Consider the following 18,141-nt stretch of genomic DNA (forward strand, 5'->3'; position numbering starts at 1 on the left):
AGGGACAAGGATGGAGTTGGTATTTAATTAGTGGAACCCTAACAAAATTGCCTTTTGTACCCCTCAAAAGGAGGTCTAGAGAGGGGAACTGTAGTCAGAACCCCACTTTTTCTCTCTCCAAGGATTTACAGAATTTAGGATTTGGAGGGACCTCTAAGGTCACATGACCCTGTTTCTCCCAGTTCCCATGACACTCCTAACAAATGATCATCTTGTCTGTCTGAACACTTACACGTAACAGAGAACCCATTCCTGGAAGGAGCAGCACACTCAATTTCTGGATGGCCTTAATTGTTAGAATTGTTTTATCTTAAATGAAATTAGATGTTATGGATATTTTCATTTTTTATGTTACCTAGAATTCCTCTTTGCCAGTGAGCCACCCCTTACAACAAGCAAGAACAAAGCAATCAGCAAAACCAAACAGGTTGTGGACAAGTTTGACAGACCGAACAGTCTTAGAAGAGGCAGGTGCCTTCTTGTATCTTTTCTTTGAGGGGAAGGTTATTCTTTTAAATGCTGCACCGTCCCCCTGGTTCTTTCTGTTTCCTCGGTTGTGGTCCCTTTGGGTATTGTTTTCTTGCTCAGTTGGGCATTCAGAGCCCTTCATTTCCCAGCCTTACTGAGTCTCCCTCCTCTCCCACTGTGGATTCTCCAGCTGAATTTTCTGGCTGCTCTTCACATTCAGCAATTCCCCCTCCCACCTTCCTAGAACACACGTCTTCCTCATCTTTAACCTTTTAAAATCTCTAGTTTTCTTGGAAGCTCAGCTGAAGAGCCATGTTCTATGGGGCCTTTCCTGATACCCCACCTGCTAAAGCCTCTTTTCCTATATGACCCTATCTGTAGTTTGCAATTCCTACTTGTAAATGTTGCCTCCCCCATTAGAATGTCAGTTCCTCAAAGACCAGGACCACTTTGGTTTGGTCTTTGTATTACCACTGCCAAGTACAATGTCTGGTACATGGGAGACCCTTAATAAATAAATACTTATTGATTTCCTGACTGAATTAATGATGGTATAATAAGCAAAATGACTCCCCAGCTTCTCAGGTGTGAGGCAAGTGTTAAGGTCTGATGCCATACAAATGCATCTTCTTTCAGGAAAGGACTTACCCAGACCTCCTTGTTTCCAACAACGTTAGTAAAATCTGAGTGCCATTGACTAAACAGTTTTCAGTTAGGTCTCCATCAAACATGTTGCTTAGAAGCCGTTCCACACATCCCTGTCTGTTAAATAGATACCTGAGTTACTGTCAGGGAAAAGGAGAATGCATCAAATTCATCTTGGGCATTCTATTCTAAGGGGAAAGAAGAAGAAAGGGAGTCCCCATTAAGATCAGAAGGAAAGCAATGGGCCATGTCAAAGCCGCCCCCCACCACCACCAAAAGCAGGAAGGCCTGGCTGATTCTGGGAGGATGTTAGGTGGAAAAGACTGCCTTGACCCACAGTGCAAAGAGACCAAAGCTGCTACTGAACTGTCATTACAGGACAACATGGCTAGCATTCTCATATGGCAGGTACTCACGACTCCAGGGCTGTGAGCAGGGGGTCAGGCTCCGAAGCCTCTTGCGTCTGATTGCTCTGGTCTCTGCTGAGTCGGATGATATCACAGAGGGTCTGAGAAGCATTTGATTGTCTCTAAGAAAAATCACAAATGACACGAAATCGCCACATTAGTCCCAAGGAGAATAAAGAAGCTAGCATAGGAGAGATGAGACCACAGGGTCCTCCTGCTCCTTCTTTCATAATACACTGTCAAACAAAAACAAACTGCTCCACTGGCTTCAGAATCAAGGCTTTTCTACACCAAGTCAGAGTAGCTTTCTTATTGAGCATTGCAGATGGCCAACTGGACAGCTTCACTTGATCCTTACAATAGCAGGAATGTAGATAGGATCCATTTTCTTTCAACATACTTTTTTTTATCTACTATATTCCAAATGCCACTTTGTGGATGAGAAACAAAGTAGGTGCCACTCACATTTCGAACCATGTACCAAGCTACTTCTCTAGAGGAGATGAAATGACAAAATGAATTCCAAAAAAGGTGAGCAGCTTCCTTTGTCCCAGGTATATCAAAATATGATGGAAGACTCTTTACTTGTAATTTCCTCTCCCTAGGAATATGGATCAAGGCTTATCTGAGAAAAGTATTCCCATACTAGAAAAAAGTTTTTAGGTTTTAATATCATCATCATAGATATCCCCCCCACAGAGATATATTATATAATACTATATGTATATATATATATAATACTATAAAATATATACTATATATAATACCATAAAATATGTACTATATAGTAAATTTATATGGCATTTTTAAAGATGTCCCCTACACCTCAAAAAAAAAGAAGAAAAACCAACACAATTAGCTAAAGCACTGAAAAAAGCCCCAAATCTGCCATGTTTAATCCCTGTGGACCTTCCCTTCCACTAAGAGGTAGGTTGGAGGGGCCTTCTCATCCCTCTTCTTACTGGGTCCAATTCTGTTGGATATTTAAAATGTTGTTATATTTACTTTTAAGCTTGTTGCTGGGTCTTTTTTTTTTATTATTACATCATTGTAGTCAGTGTGTAGATTGTTTTCTTGGCTCTGTTTACTCTGTATCACCCTACTCTATATTCACCATTCACACATTTCTTACATTATAGGAATATTTATCACAATTTATTTAGCCATTCTCCAATCAAATATCTACTTTGCTTCCAATTATTTGCTTCCTCAAAAAGTGCTATGTTCCAGTGTATTTGAGGACTTTCTTCTTATCAATGGCTTTCTTGGGGAATAAGTTCAGTAATGATCCAAAGGATATGGATATTTTAGTCATTTTATTTACATAATGCCACACTGCTTTCCAAAAGGCTGCATCCTTTCATAGATCCACTAACAATGTATTAATACGCCTAGCATTCCACTACCTCTCCAACATCAACAGTGGTTAAGTTTTGTCATCTATGCCAATTTGCAGGGTGTGTGAAGTACAACTTCAGGGTGGTTTGATTTGCATTTTTCTTATTATTAGTGATTTGGAGCAGATTTTTCATGTGACCATGGATACTTGGCAGTTCCTGAAAACTATTCATCATCACTCACATGAACTAATGCTGAGTGAAGTGAGTTAAACCAGAACAGCAACATTTTGTGATAATCAGCTATAATAGATTTAGCTCTTCTCAACAACAGAAAAATCAAAGACAATTCTAAAAGACCAAAGCAAACCATTTTCACTTTTTTTATTTGGTTTTTTTTTTTGTGGTTTTTTCCCCTTTTGTTCTGATTCTTCTTTCACAACATGACTAATATGGAGTAACATGATTATGCATGTGAAATCTAAATCAGATTCATTGCTATTTTAAGGATAGGTGATGGGGTGGAAGAGAAAAAACTTTACAGAAATGAATGTTGAAAACTGTCTTAGGGCAGCTAGGCGGTTGAGTGGATAAAGCACTGGCCCTGGAGTCAGGAGTACCTGGGTTCAAATCTGGTCTCAGACACTTAATAATTACCTAGCTGTGTGACCTTGGGCAAGCTACTTAACCCCATTGCCTTGCAAAAAAAAAACCATAATAAAAAGGAAAGGAAAGTAAAGGGGGCAAATAGGTGGTGCAGTGGCTACAGCACCGGCCTTGCAAAAACCTAAAAAAAAACTGTCTTTACATATAAATGGAAAAATTAATAAAGAGAGAAAAAAGATTTTAAAAATGAAGGAAAACTATTCATATCTTTTGACCATTTATCTATTGAGGAATAGCTATTTATCTTATAAATGAAGTTGTTGCTCAAATATCTTGGATACTTTATGAGAGAAATGAAATACATAGATTTTTTTTCCCCTATTTGACCATTTTTCTTCTTAATCAAGAATATTAATTTTGTCTGGGCAGAAACTCTTCGGGTTTATGGAAGCAAAGTTATCTGTTTTATCTTTTGTAATTAGCTCTGTCTGTTTTGGTTAAAACTATATTCCCTATCCAAAGGTATGGAGGTATATGATCTATTTCTTTTCCAATTTTTCAAATAATCTTTAATCTTTAACATGAAGATTGTTTATCCAATTAGAATGTATTATGTAATATATGGTGTAAGATGTTGTTCTAAGCCTAATTTATGCCAGATAGCATTCTAGTTTTCCCAGGAGTTTTTGTATTGGTTTGTTTGTTTTTATCAAATAAAGGTTTTTTTCTAGATGATTTATATTTTCCACTTTATCAAACACTATATTATTAAGTGCTATTATTTCTAATTTTCTCTTGTTTAGTCTGTCCCACTGATCCACCTCTAGAATTTTTAACCAAAATTGTTCAGTCATTTCCATCATACTCAAGTCTTTATGATGCTATTTGGGGTTTTCTTGACAGAGATACTGAAGTGGTTTACCTCATTTTACAAATGAGGAATTAAGGCAAACAGAATTAAGTGACTTACCCAAGCTCACATAGCTAGTAAGGGTCTAAGGCCAGATTCAAACTCAAGAACATGAGTCTTCCTGACCCTAGGTCCGGCATTCTATACACTTAGAGCTGTCCTTTTTGGTGAATACTAGATGGTTTTTGATGACTGCTGCTTTATAATAGCATTTGAGGTCTGGAAGTGCTATTCCTCCCTTTATCCCTGTTCTTTTTCATCATTTTCCTTGATATACCGGATCTTTTGTATTAGCAAATTAATTTTATCATATATCAAATTCTATAAAGTATTCCTGTGATAATTTGGTTGGTATAGCACTGAAAGAGTAAATTAACTTTGGTAGTATTTTTATTATATTGGCATACTGTAAACAGGCTTTGGACATTTAAGCTCTTTATTTCTCTAATGAGCATTTTATAACCGACTCTATACAAATCTTTCGTGTGCTTTGGTGGATCAATCCCCAGATATGTTATGCATTTTATAGTTGTGTGTGACTTTCTTTTCTACTTTTATTCTTGAGACTTATTATGTAGAAATGCTGTTGATTTTTGAGGGTTCGTTTTGTAGCCTGTAACTTTATTAGAGCTACTAATTTAATAATAGCTAATAATTAAATTGTCTCAATATTTTTGCTGATTCCCCAGGATGTTACAAAATACCACATCCAAATAAGAAGTTTTTAACCTCCCTTTTACATATCTTTATGTCTTTAATTTTTCTCTTATCAATGTTATTACTACATTTCCAGCATGATATCAGATAATAATGGGAAGAGCAGGCATCCTGGCCTCACTCTGATATTTATTGGAAAAGATTCTAGTGTATCCTCGTGCACATGATTTTGTTTTGGCTTTATATACATGCTTTTTATGTTAAAAAAATTCATCTTTGCCTACATTTTGTTGGATTTTTCAGCATGAATGCTGTATTTTGTCAAAGGCTTTTCTGCATCTATTTATTAGATGGATTTTAATGTGCACTGGCCCTGGAGTCAGGAGAACCTGAGTTCAAATCTGTCCTCAGATACTTAATAACTACCTAGCTGTGTGACCTTGGGCAAGTCACTTAACCCCAGTGCCTTGCCAAAAAAAATTTTTCTAAAGATATCCCTTTTGTGTTTATTTTAGGTTTTTTGAATTTCTAATTTTTAAAAATGCATTTTCAGTTACCAACCCTCTTTTTTCTATTTCGTTACATCTGTGTATACGTAGGGATGTTGTTTTTCTACCTGAGCACTGCTTTTGACCGCACCCTAGAAATCTTATCTGTTGTTTCATCATTACCATTTTCTTTTACAAATGTTTTTCTGTGATTTACTTTGTGATCCACTGATTATTTGAGATTTCATTGTTTAGTTTCCAATTGTACCTGTCTTTTGTTTATGGTTCCTGAATCAAGGATTATCTTTTGCTATGACTTATAAAGGATGTATTTACTATTTCTGCCTTTTTTACATTTGCTTGAAATATATCTGTGCCCTAATAAATGATCATTTTTTTATAAAACTTCTCATATAGTGTTGAGAAATATGCATACTTGTTTGCAATCCCATTTAGAAGTTTCCATAAGTCTTTTAGTTCCAGTTTCTCCAGCAACTTGTTGAATTCCATATTTTTCCTTTTATCTTCCTATTAAAATTATCCAAGACTGAGATAGGGATATTTTATTGTCCTGTCTTTATTGTGTTTCCATCTTTGTCTTCTTTTAATTCAATCAATGTTTCTTTAGGGCAGCTAAGGTGGTGCAGTAGATAGAACACTGGTCCTGGAGTCAGGAGGACAGGAGTTCAAACCCCATCTCAGTTACTTGAAACTTTCTAGCTGTGTGACCCTGGGTAAGTCACCTCACCCCGATTGCCTCGCATCTAGGAGCATCTCCACTCATCCTGATTCATATCTGGCCACTGCACGCAGATGGCTCTGGAAGAGGAAGTGAGGCAGGTGACTTAGCACAGCTCTCCCTCACTCAAATCCAATTCACGTGCTTGCCATGGCATCATCTCCCTGATGTTATGGTCTTCCTCAAAATGAAAGACAAACATTATGAATTTGAATACTAGGAAATTTGAAACATGTTTTTATTGCTGATCTTGATGTGTTGTCTGTTATGACTGATTTTGATTTGGTGTTTATGCTGTTTGTTTCAGCATGACGTCATTTCTTTGTTCACACCCCCCCTTTGAAAGCTTGTTTTTGTTTTTTCAAATAGCATGATTGCAATTACTACTTTTTAGGATTCACCAGATATATAGTAAATTTTGTTTTTCAAAGTCCTCAATTTTTCTTGTTTCTTTGCTATTTAAATGTTTAAAAACTCTTTAAAGCACCAGAAAAGGTTTGCTTTCTTCTCCAATCTGTCACTGATTCATTCTACTGTTTAAGTTATAACAATGAGATTTATATTTCCCTCCATTTCTCTCTATTATTTTTCTCCCAAGCTATGTTGTAAACAGAGTATTATATCATTTCCATTTTAGCTTAAGTATTTTTTTTAAGATGGGCCAATTCCTACCAACTTTCTTTTCATCCCTGTTTTCCTCTTCTTACTCATTTCTCCTTTCTCTTTGCAATTTTATTTATTACTTCCATTTTCTTTCCTGCCTTTCTGCCACTCTTTTTCTCAGTCAAGTAATTTTTCCTCCATCTCTTTGTCTAAAAATAGTCCTGTTTATTAGCTTTGAAAATTTTATTTTATGCACTCCTTTCCAAGAGAATTTCTCTTACCCTCTTCACAATCTCTTTTTCTGTCTACTCTAGACCCTCAATCTCTGGTTCATGACTCATTTAATTACCCAGGCTCTCTCTATTCTCTGTATTCCTCATAAAATCAAACTTCCCAAGGTATCTATTCTGCTCTCCCCTCTAGGCAGTTTCTGCCATGGCCTTGTGCCATTTGCCCTACAGATTCCACTTTTTCATTATACCTCACTCCTAGAAAATGCCAATTCTTTCAGCTAAGAGGCCACTGACCCTTCTATCCACATAGCTGATTATGCAGCCCACTAAACTGATATCCTTCTTCCCCCTCCCCCCACCACCTTCTTTCCCCATTTGTCTCAAAATCTCCTCCCTGATTTGATTCCTTCTCACTCATCCAGGTGCCACATGCCCCAGGAGTTTCAACTCTCCCCCACATCCCAAAGTAGGACAAGCAGTCTTTTCAAATACTAAATCCACTGAACAATGCAACCTCCTTGTATAGAACATCTCTCTTTATCTATAGGGGTATTCATCAAAACAACCCCCTTCCACCACCAAATTACAGATTCCCTCTTCCTTTAGACCCTTTTCAATCTCCACCCCCCCTCCACCCTGTCCTCTGCAGGCTCTTCTGTTCCTGAGACTCCACACAAGTCACCTTTCCCTCATTACTAGTCCTCAATTTGACTGAGGCACAATATACTCCCTTTTATTGTTCTGCTCCACTCCCCTGTCATGTACCTATTTTGTAATACAGTTCCACAGACATAGACACAAGAGACACAGACACACACACACACACACACACACACACAGATTCACCAAAAGGCAGGGAATTGCAAGGTTCTATACACAATGCCTTAGGTCTTCCTCTCCATTACTACCTCCACCTGACTTCTGTCTTCCTTCCAATCTCCATATGTACTTTTGCAGTCTCTTACTAGTCTTTCAGATGTCAGTGGTTTGTTGTTATTCATGTTTAATGCATCCGTTCTTTCTTCCTGCATTTCAGTTGCATGAGGAGTTCAAGAAGCAAATAAAATCTTCAGGTCTGGTTTTCTTTTTAATAATGTTTCAAATGTCTATTACTGGATGTTTATTGATTTTCATTTTTAGTTGGTTCAGTTGGTTGGTTCTTGTCCTTTGTTATCAAAGAAGACCAAAACGGCATCACTATATTTGAGACAAATTACAGAGTGTTTGATTGTGACTGATCAGACCAATACAAGCTCAAAATGCTCTACCACAGGTTGAGCACAAATAGTCCATGTGAACACCTAGGCTGGGTACTCTAAACTTACAGACATCAGGTTACCCTTTGAGCTGCTTCCATTCTGCCTTCCTCATAGAGGGAAGCCTCCTCAGTGATGAGGGCATGCCATGCGGGGTGGTCCTATGAAGGGTCTCCCAAGCTGAACAATCATTTCTAAAGCTTTTCAATGAGACTTTCAGGGTATCTCTGTACAGCTTCTTCTGACCCCCTCGTGAGCTCTTGCCCTGGGAAAGTTCTCCATAAAATAGTTTTTTGGGCAAGCGTACATCTGGCATTCTAACAATGTGTTCAGCCCATCGTAGTTGTGCTCTCTGTAGTAACGTTGGAATGCTAGGCAGTTTAGCTGAGAAAGGACCTCTCTGTCTGGGATCTTCTCCTGCCAGGTGGTCTTCAGAAACTTTCTAAGACAATTTATATAGAAGCAATTCAGTGTTCTGACATGGTGCTGGTAGAGTGTCCAGATTTCACATATAGCAATGAGGTCAGTACAACAGCTCTGTAGACCTTCAGTTTGGTAGTCAGGCTAATATATATATATAATATCTCTTCTCTCCCATACTTACTTTTGGAGCCTCCCAAATACTGAGCTAACTCTGGCAATGTGAATGTCAGCCTCATTGTCAATGTGTACCTCCTTGGAAAGAACACTCCCAAGGTAAGAGACCTTGTCTATGGCACTCAAAACTTCTCCATTTACATAAATGGTGGTTTCACATATGGATAGTGTGGTGTTGCTTGATGGAACACCTGGATTTTCTTGGTGTTCACTGTTATGCCAAAATGAGCACAAACAGCAGAGAATCAATCCATACTTTGTTGCATTTAGGGCACCATCATCTGCAAACAGAAGATCTTGCACCAACACTCCCTCCACTTTGGTCTTAGTTTGTAACCTTTTCGAATTGAAGAATTTGCCATCAGTGTGGCAGCTGACCCATTTTTTTAGTTAAGTTCAGATCTGCAGGGTAAGTCTGCTCCATCACTCTTCAGAATACAGTCCAATACCACCTGGGCTTGCTCATTCATGAAATCCTAGGAATCAGGATCTGAAGGCAAGATTCAAATGACTATTTGAGCCAGGAGTGGAGGTCACAGACATGAAGTGGTGAGGCAGTTGCCATGCCCCCAGCCTCCCAGACTCACCACTTCTATTCTCCAGTCTCTGGACAAGAAGCAAATTCTTGAGTCTGCCTATTCAAAGTTGTCAACAGATACTCTAAAATGACAAATACTACAGAAAGACCCCTTAGACCACCTCTCATAGGAAAACAGAGCCTCTTTCACTCACTGAAGTAAAACCCAGGATTCAGGCCAGTCAAGAAGCAATGTGGTACAAGAAAGACAGACTGAGTAGTAGAGGAGCATGTGAGAATGCCCATTTTTTTCAGACCTGCTACCATCTTGCTCTATAATCTATTCAAAGAGATCGGACTACTCAACAGCTACAACTCAAGTGTGGGTGATCCCTAGATCCTCACAGCTCTCTCTGGGTGGGGGGGGTGAGGCAAGTGACCCAGGCTTCCTACTCACATCTTCATCCTGGCTCGAGTGAATCAGTTCCACAAGCCTCTCAATGATGTTCTCTTCATTCAACCACTGAAAAGAAAGAAAAAGGTCTTGAGTCATATGTTTGTGCCAACAACAAAGAGTGCCCTGAGCTCCAGAACCTCCATGAGAGGCTAGGTTCTGGATTGAAGACAAAGAATCTAAGTTCAAGTCCTGTCTCTACTACATACTGTATAAGTCAAGTCACTTAATCTCTGAGGCTCCATTTCTAAAATTTAAAATAAAATTAGATTTCTTTTAAATTCCTTTCCCACTTTCAACTCTATGGTTGTGAACATGTAATGTATTCCATTAGGGGTTATATGTACACAGAGAGATAATGACAAGGTAACTGGAGAGAGAGGGTAGGGGAAAAGAGACACAGAGAGGAGAAAGACAAAAAGACCCAGAGAAAGAGGAGAGAGTAAGAGAAGATGGAAACATGGGGGTGCGGGGATGACAGGGATAGGAGACCCAGAGTGAGATGAGGGGAGGGGAGGGGAGGGGAGGAGAGGGGAGAAGAGGGGAGGAGAGGGGAGGAGAGGGGAGGAGAGGAGAGGAGAGGGGAGGAGAGGAGAGGAGAGGAGAGGGGAGGAGAGGGGAGGGGAGGGGAGGAGAGGAGAGGAGAGGAGAGGGGATGGGAGGAGAGGGGAGGAGAGGAGAGGAGAGGGGAGGAGAGGAGAGGAGAGGAGAGGGGAGGAGAGGGGAGGAGAGGAGAGGAGAGGAGAGGAGAGGAGAGGAGAGGACAATGTGGCTGAGTGGGTGGAGACATAACAGGATAGGCTTCTTCTTTATTATTATTTATTATTTTATTATATTTATAATTTTTCTTGTTTTATTATTATTCATTTTTTAAAAAATTTTGAGTTAGGAAAGGATTTTCAAGAGGAGGCAGCACCTGAGCTGATTCCTGAAGGAGACTAAAAATGTCAAGGAAGGATACCATTTCAGGCATGAAGGACAGCGTGTGAAAAGGCAAGGATGTGGAAGATGGACAGTAAAGCTTGGTGGCCAATTTGTTTGGGAAAGTCAAATGTGTCAAGGAGAGTCATGGGAAAAAAATGAAAATGTTGGGTACTGGAAAAACAAAGCCCAAAGTCCAACACAAGCCCCACCAACACAGGAAGCCCACATTCAAGAGGTATAAGACCATCAGAGTGCAGGTAGCACAGGTGGCTTCCCAGAGAGGGTGGCCTTTAAGATGTGCCTTCAAAGAGGGAGAAGTGAGGAGAAGGACATTCTAGAAGTGGGACACATCTGGTACAAATGCCTTGATGAGGGAGCAGGTAGCATCTCATGAGAAAGGAGTCATACAAAGGAGTCATGGAAAAGAAGGCTAGAAGTCAGTTGGAGTCAAACAGTACAAGAAGGCACTGGGACAAGCCCTGCCCTTAAGATCACACCCCTGACTTTCTTTTGGAGGCACCACTACCCTTATGGTTCTAGACCTCCTAGATTCCTCCTCCACACCCCTCACCTCCAAGCTCCATGGTTGAGGCCCTCTTCAAATCCCACCTACATTATGGCAACAGCTTCCTCATCAGCCTTCCTGCTTCAGTTCTCTATACTCCCATCTATGTTCCACATAAATGTCAAAGTGATTTTCCTTAACAGCAGATCTGAACACATCATTCACCTACTCAATGAACTGTCCCAGTTTCCTGTTGCCTCCGAGATTAGATATAATCATCTGTTTAGCTCTTAAGAGTCCTTCCCAACATGGACCTGATGTAACAACCCAGTTCAACTAGGTGTCACTTCTCCCAGTAGCCACCATCTGTCTTCACAGTGGTCAGCCTCAAGGTCAAAATGCCGGCCTCCTCTCATCTCCCACTCTTTATCTTGATGTGCATTTGTTCTCTATCATTTATCACAGACTTATCCATGTCCTTGTTTCCTTGTAAGAATTTATGGATGCTCTTTAAAGATAGGGATCCAGCACGGAACATCCCAGGGCCTAGAACAAAGTAGGCATTCCTCATAGTGTCTACCTTGGCTTCAGTTTCCAATACAGACACTGACTCCTTGACCAATTTCCTCAACCAATCCAGACAGAGTTTCTATCCAACCTAGTTGAAATGCCTTTGATGGATTCAACTGGTAAAGTTTCTTCCCTGGATCACATTTAGTTCACATTGATTGGTTGATTCAGCTGGTAAGTATTATTGCCCAATAACAATATCAGGGCTACTCCAGCTCTTATAAAAAATGATATTTTTAAAAGGTTATATTGGGGGGAAAGAGGTATGACAGTTCAGTATGAAATGTATGGAATGATGATAATTGAGGCCAGAGACAAAGCAGAGCTTTCTTGAATCTTATTTTATTTCTGTTTTTCTATCAAGGAGAATGATACTTCATACTAAAATGTACCAAGGCTAAAAGGGCTGATATCCAAGAAAAGTAAAAGAGCTCATATGAATTCAAAACACTGGAGCAGAACAAATAGAAAAGAATCTCTTTATCTGAGAATAGTTGGTATTGAAAAAAATTCCACTTGAGTGAATTTACTAAAAACAAGGACCAACATTTCATAGTAAATAGTTTTTTTAAAAAGTTTGATTAGAACTTAATTTTGAAAAATGAATCTAAAAACATGAGAAGTTGATTTTATCTTTTATTAGAGAAAATTTGAATCACAACAATTCACTAAATACTAGTAGGAACAAAGAAGGAATTGAGTATTGTCTGGGAGGGGCATACTTTTCCCAACAGAATTTTATGTTAACACAATGATGGTGCTAGCTTAAAGACGATGATGGTTACAAAAAATATTTGATATCATTAATTTTCCCAAAGATCTGTCCCAATCAGTTTATATTCAAATCAATCTCTTTTGAAACTCTTGTGTTCTTCCTTGTCACTTTGCTAATTCTACCATTTCCTCATCTGTAAAGTTATCAGGACAATGGACATGTACTATGGTAGTATGTAAAAAAAAAAAAAGAGGAATCATCCATTTCAGACATCTTTATAATTTTTTTTAGATTAATCACAAAAAAACTTAGCAAATCAGTCATGAACTATTTCTTATTTTATGGAAATGTACTATCAATATTACAAACAGTTATTTTTCAAAACTCTTATATTTTCACTTCTATACATAAGCAAAAGTTTCAGTTTGCTGTTTTGGTTTTTCCCACCATTTGTTCTTCCATCAATGAGCAGTCAATCTGCTATTTCAATAAAGTAAAATTCCTTTCTCTTTTTGATAACTTAAACCCCTCTATTGGAATACCCTATCCTAAGTGTAGAACCAGGATAGTTTACTTGAAAATGAGATGTTAAAACTATCTGTAAAATTTCAATCACTTCTACTGCAAATAAATTCCTTGATTTAATCATTAAAAAGAGAACCTAACTTGGCCTAGCTGAACAATTCAATAATCTGATGGTTCAAGGTTGTTCCACGCAGAAGATAGAAATAAAGAAAAAAATGCAGCTTCCAGAAGAAGGTGGAGGAAGGAAGGTTCTAAAAAAATACATCCCAGGGGGCAGCTAGGTGGCGTAGTGGATAAAGCACCGGCCTTGGAGTCAGGAGTACCTGGGTTCAAATCTGATCTCAGACACTTAATAACTACCTAGCTGTGTGGCCTTGGGCAAGCTACTTAACCCCATTTTCCTTGCAAAAAAGAAAATACATCCCAGATTTAATGAACAAAAGTGCAAAAGAAGGTGGCTTAGCCCTACCTGATCTAAAATTATATTATAAAACATCAGTCATGAAAACTGTCTGGTATTGGCTAAGAAACAGAGTGGTGGACCAGTGGAATAGACTAGGTGCGATAGCAGGAAATGATTCTAGTAATCTGCTGTTTGATAAACCCAAAGAGTCTAGCTATTGCTGGGGATTGGCATAAAAACTCTCTCTTCGATAAAAACTGTTGGGAAAATTGGAAGTTAGTGTGGAAGAAACTTAGATTAGACCAACACCTCCCACCCTATACCAAGATAAGATCCAAATGGATACAGGATTTAGACATAAAAAACAATACTATAAGCAAACTAGGAGATCAAGGAATAGTTTATCTGTCAGATCTATGGAAAGGGGAGCAGTTTATGACTAAGGAAGAGATGGAGAACATCACCAAAAACAAACTAGATGACTTTGATTACATTAAATTAAAAAGCTTTTGCACAGACAAAACCACTGTAACCAAGATCAAAACAAATGCAGTAAACTGGGAAACAATCTTTACAACTAATGTTTCTGACAAAGGACTCCTTTCTAAAATATACAGAGAACTGAGTCAAATTAAAAAAAAAGCCATTCCCCAATTGACAAATGGTCAAAGAATATGCAAAGGCAATTTACAGATGAAGAGATCAAAGTGATCCATAGTCATATGAAAAGTTGCTCTAAATCATTAATTATTAGAGAAATGCAAATTAAAGCATCTCTGAGGTACCACCTCATACCTCTCAGACTGGCCGATATGACCAGAAAGGGCAATGATCATTGTTGGAAGGGATGTGGGAAATCTGAGACACTAAAACATTGTTGGTGAGCTGTGAACTCATCCAACCTTTCTGAAGAGCAATTTGGAACTACACCCAAAGGGCAACAAAAAATGTGCATCCCCTTTGATCCAGCAATATCACTACTGGGCCTATACCCTGAAGAGATGATGAAAAAGGGTAAAAACATCACTTATACAAAAATATTCATAGCAGCCCTGTTTGTAATGGCAAAGAACTGGAAATCAAGTAAATGTCCTTCAATTGGGGAATGGCTTAGCAAACTGTGGTATCTGTGGTATATATATATATATTAATAAATGTCCTTCAATTGGGGAATGGCTTCGCAAACTGTGGTATGGGAATTCAGGGAAGCCTGGAGGGATTTGCATGAACTGATGCTGAGTGAGATGAGCAGAACCAGAGAAACACTATACACCCCTAACAGCAACATGGGGGTGATGATCAACCTTGATAAACTCGCTCATTCCATCAGTGCAACAATCAGGGACAATTTGGGGTTGTCTGTGATGGAGAATCCCATCTGTATCCAGAGAAAGAACTGTGGAGTTTGAACAAAGACCAAAGACTATTATCTTTAATTTAGAAAAAAAAAAAAACTGACACCTTATTATCTGATCTTGCTATCTCTTATACTTTATGTTTCTTCCTTAAGGATATGATTTCTCTCTGATCACACTCAATTTGGATCAATGTACAACATTGACAAATTGCCTTCTGTGGGGGATGTAGGGAGGGAAGTAAGATCAGGGGAAAAATTGTAAAACTCAAAATAAATAAAATCTTTATGAAAAAAACAAAAAATCATATCCCAGGCTGAGACAACCATCATAAGAAATGAGGATGAGCAGTCTAATCTACAGGATTAGACCCCCACAGGATTAGAGACCCCAAGCTAATAATTCTGCATTTCCTTTCTCCCTTTAGACCCTGATGTAGAAACCTGAGGTCTTTTTCCTCTTGGTAAGGGGAAAATCTATTTACCCTTCTTGTTTCAAACATTTACTTTATCCTTATAAACAGTGTTAACCATAGACATTTGCCAGTCTGGGTGTATTTACTGGAAATACAGTTTGGAGGAAGCAATTGGCAAGGGGAAACTACCTTGAGAAAATACAGAGATTTAACAATGAAGTGTTTTGTGAGAACTATCTCTAACTGGGGGCTCAGAGCTAAAAATAGAGAGAATTGTATATTCTTAAGTTACAACTTTCCAGGCAAAAAGAGACTGTTTATACTGGGAAGTTCATCTAGACAATGAGTCAGTAGTGGAAGTAGGGGGTGGGGACTGTATAAAGGTGGAAGAATGACCCTGGTCACCACTGTACCATAGGGATAGTCAAACCCTTGATATTATCAATGACCTTGGAATCAGGAGGATGGGTGTTCAAATCTAGCCTCTGACACTTACTAGCTGTGTGACCTTGGGCAAGTTATTTAACCCCATTTGCCTCGTATCCAGGGCCATCTCCAGTCATCCTGAATCAAATCTGGCCACTGGACCCAGAAGGCTCTGGAGAAGTGAGACTGGTGACTTAACACAGCATCTCTTCACTCAAATCCAATTCATTTGCTTGTGAAGGCTTCACTTCCCTGATGTTGTGGTCTTCTTCCAAAATGAAGGAGGAACATTTACTCCAAAATTCCTCTATCTTCCCATACCCTCTTGACTTTCCATCTCTCACTATTCCTTATGCCTTCAGTTACTGTAACTTTCTCTGCTTTTCCAGACAATGTTCCCTGTTCTGGCTTTACTTTCCCCACCTCAAAATCTTTACTCTATTATTTATTCAGGTCAATTTTACAATCTTCTACCCTTGAGTCCCTTACTTCCTTGTTCTATAGAGAGAGATCCATACCTTGCCAAAACCAAGTACTGGATTACTCTTACCATCAGTCTCCTCCATTTTTATTTATGTGCTGATCAATGTTGATGTTACTAATTGGGACCATTACAAACTTAAGCTACATCAATCTCAAATGGATGTTCACTGCTGCACACTTATTTGCTTATTCCTCCCTGATCCCAGGCTCTATCCTGAGCCTTCTTCTCTTCAACCTGTATCATATCAGCCTCCATGGTCAATGACCATCTCTATGCTCTCAAATCTATCTGTTCAGGCCTAACCTCTCTCCCAATCATCAGTCCTGCATCTCCAATGGCACTGTAGATTTTTTGAGATATGGCTCGTAGACACCTTAAACACAACAGATCCGCAGAAGAATTCCTCTCCCTTCTTCTTCCTTTCTCTCTTCCTCCTCCCACTCTCTGTCATCCAGGTTCACACTCAAGGCTTCCTTGATGCCTCACTCTCTCTCAGGCCCATGACCAAGTAATGGTGGAGTCCTGTCACTGCTGACATCTCTCACACATACCTCCTTCTCTTTTTTGACCCTGAAATGGTCACCCTACAGCAGTCCCTCATCATCTCACAACAGCACTATTTCAACAGCCTGTTAGCTGGTCTCCCTGACTCCACTCCAATTCATCTTCCACCCAAATGTCAAACAGATCTTCTGAAAATGTAAATCTGACAATGTTACACCCAACCCTTTCCCCAAGCCAGCCTGACCCTCAGACTATCCTATCACTCTACACCAGTCTAACTTTTTAAAAAAAATTTTAGTGTATTTTTCAAATTTCTCATTTTATGGCATCCTAATGCTCTCATTGTGCCATAATTTATTCAGTTATTTTCCAAATATATATGCTATTCCCAGAGATTTTCACCTTTCCTGTTTCATTTTAATATTTCAAATAAATCAACTTTTAGTGCCATATGTAAGGATATGGACAGTACTAGGTCACATTAGGTTTTGTGAAACTCATTGTCCCAATTTGAGTTGGAATTAATGAAATTAATCCTCAACTCTCTCTTTTTTTTTTTTTAGGTTTGTTCAAGGCAAATGGGGTTAAGTGGCTTGCCCAAGGCCACACAGTTAGGTAATTATTAAGTGTATGAGACCGAATTTGAACCCAAGGTACTCCAGACTCCAGGGCCGGTGCTTTATCCACTGCGCCACCTAGCCACCCCAAAACTCATTGTCAGTACAGACTGCTCTCCAGAAAATTCTGGCCAGTTAGAGTCCTGTTACAAATGGAATGGAAAAACTCTTTCCTCAAAGCTAATGAAAACAACAAAACTTTAAATTCTTTCTACTTTTGCCAATTGAACAGTGAGAACTAGGAACAACCCTCTCATGTCATCTTTTTTTGGATACTGATTCTCCATCTTGCTCAGGCACCTGGAATGCTTTGGCTCCCCCCACCCCTCTCTTTTTAAGGTTTTTGCAAGGCAAATGGGGTTAAGTGGCTTGCCCAAGGCCACACAGCTAGGTAATTATTAAGTGTCTGAGGCCGGATTTGAACACAGGTACTCTCCTGACTCCAGGGCCAGTGCTCTATCCACTGTGCCACCTAGTTGCCCCCTCTCCCCTCTCTTTGAATCACCTGAGCTGACATCACCACTAGGCTCACACTTCCCCCTTACATAGGATACCTTAGGGCCTTTTTTTTTTTTGCCTTTCTTTATATCTCTAATACTTGTCACAATTCCCAGAACATAAAGTATTTAATAAATGTCTGTTCCTTGATTACTGACAGATTTCTGCATATTTAGAAATAAATCTATATATTGGAGCAATCATTGGAGTGGCATTTAGCTGCATTTTCCTGTAAGTCTGTCTCATTTTGGTGCTACTTGCTGGGCAGCCTGTTATTGAAATG

The 18,141-nt window shown here is 39.1% G+C and overlaps 1 protein-coding gene across 12 annotated transcripts in view; it reads right to left on the reverse strand.

Moving 5' to 3' along the window:
• Positions 1-18,141, reverse strand: part of PPP6R2 (protein phosphatase 6 regulatory subunit 2) — a 130,971-nt gene that overhangs the window by 39,094 nt on the left and 73,736 nt on the right. For all 12 annotated transcript variants that reach the window (XM_074227178.1, XM_074227177.1, XM_074227181.1 and 9 more), the window contains 3 exons: positions 9,921-9,986; positions 1,530-1,642; positions 1,117-1,230 (listed from right to left, as the gene is read on the reverse strand). In XM_074227178.1, coding sequence (XP_074083279.1) covers positions 1,117-1,230; positions 1,530-1,642; positions 9,921-9,986 — 293 coding nt within the window. The remainder of the gene's footprint in view (positions 1-1,116; positions 1,231-1,529; positions 1,643-9,920; positions 9,987-18,141) is intronic.

This window comes from Macrotis lagotis, chromosome 2, assembly GCF_037893015.1.
Source record: "Macrotis lagotis isolate mMagLag1 chromosome 2, bilby.v1.9.chrom.fasta, whole genome shotgun sequence".
NCBI classification, from domain to species: domain Eukaryota; kingdom Metazoa; phylum Chordata; class Mammalia; order Peramelemorphia; family Peramelidae; genus Macrotis; species Macrotis lagotis.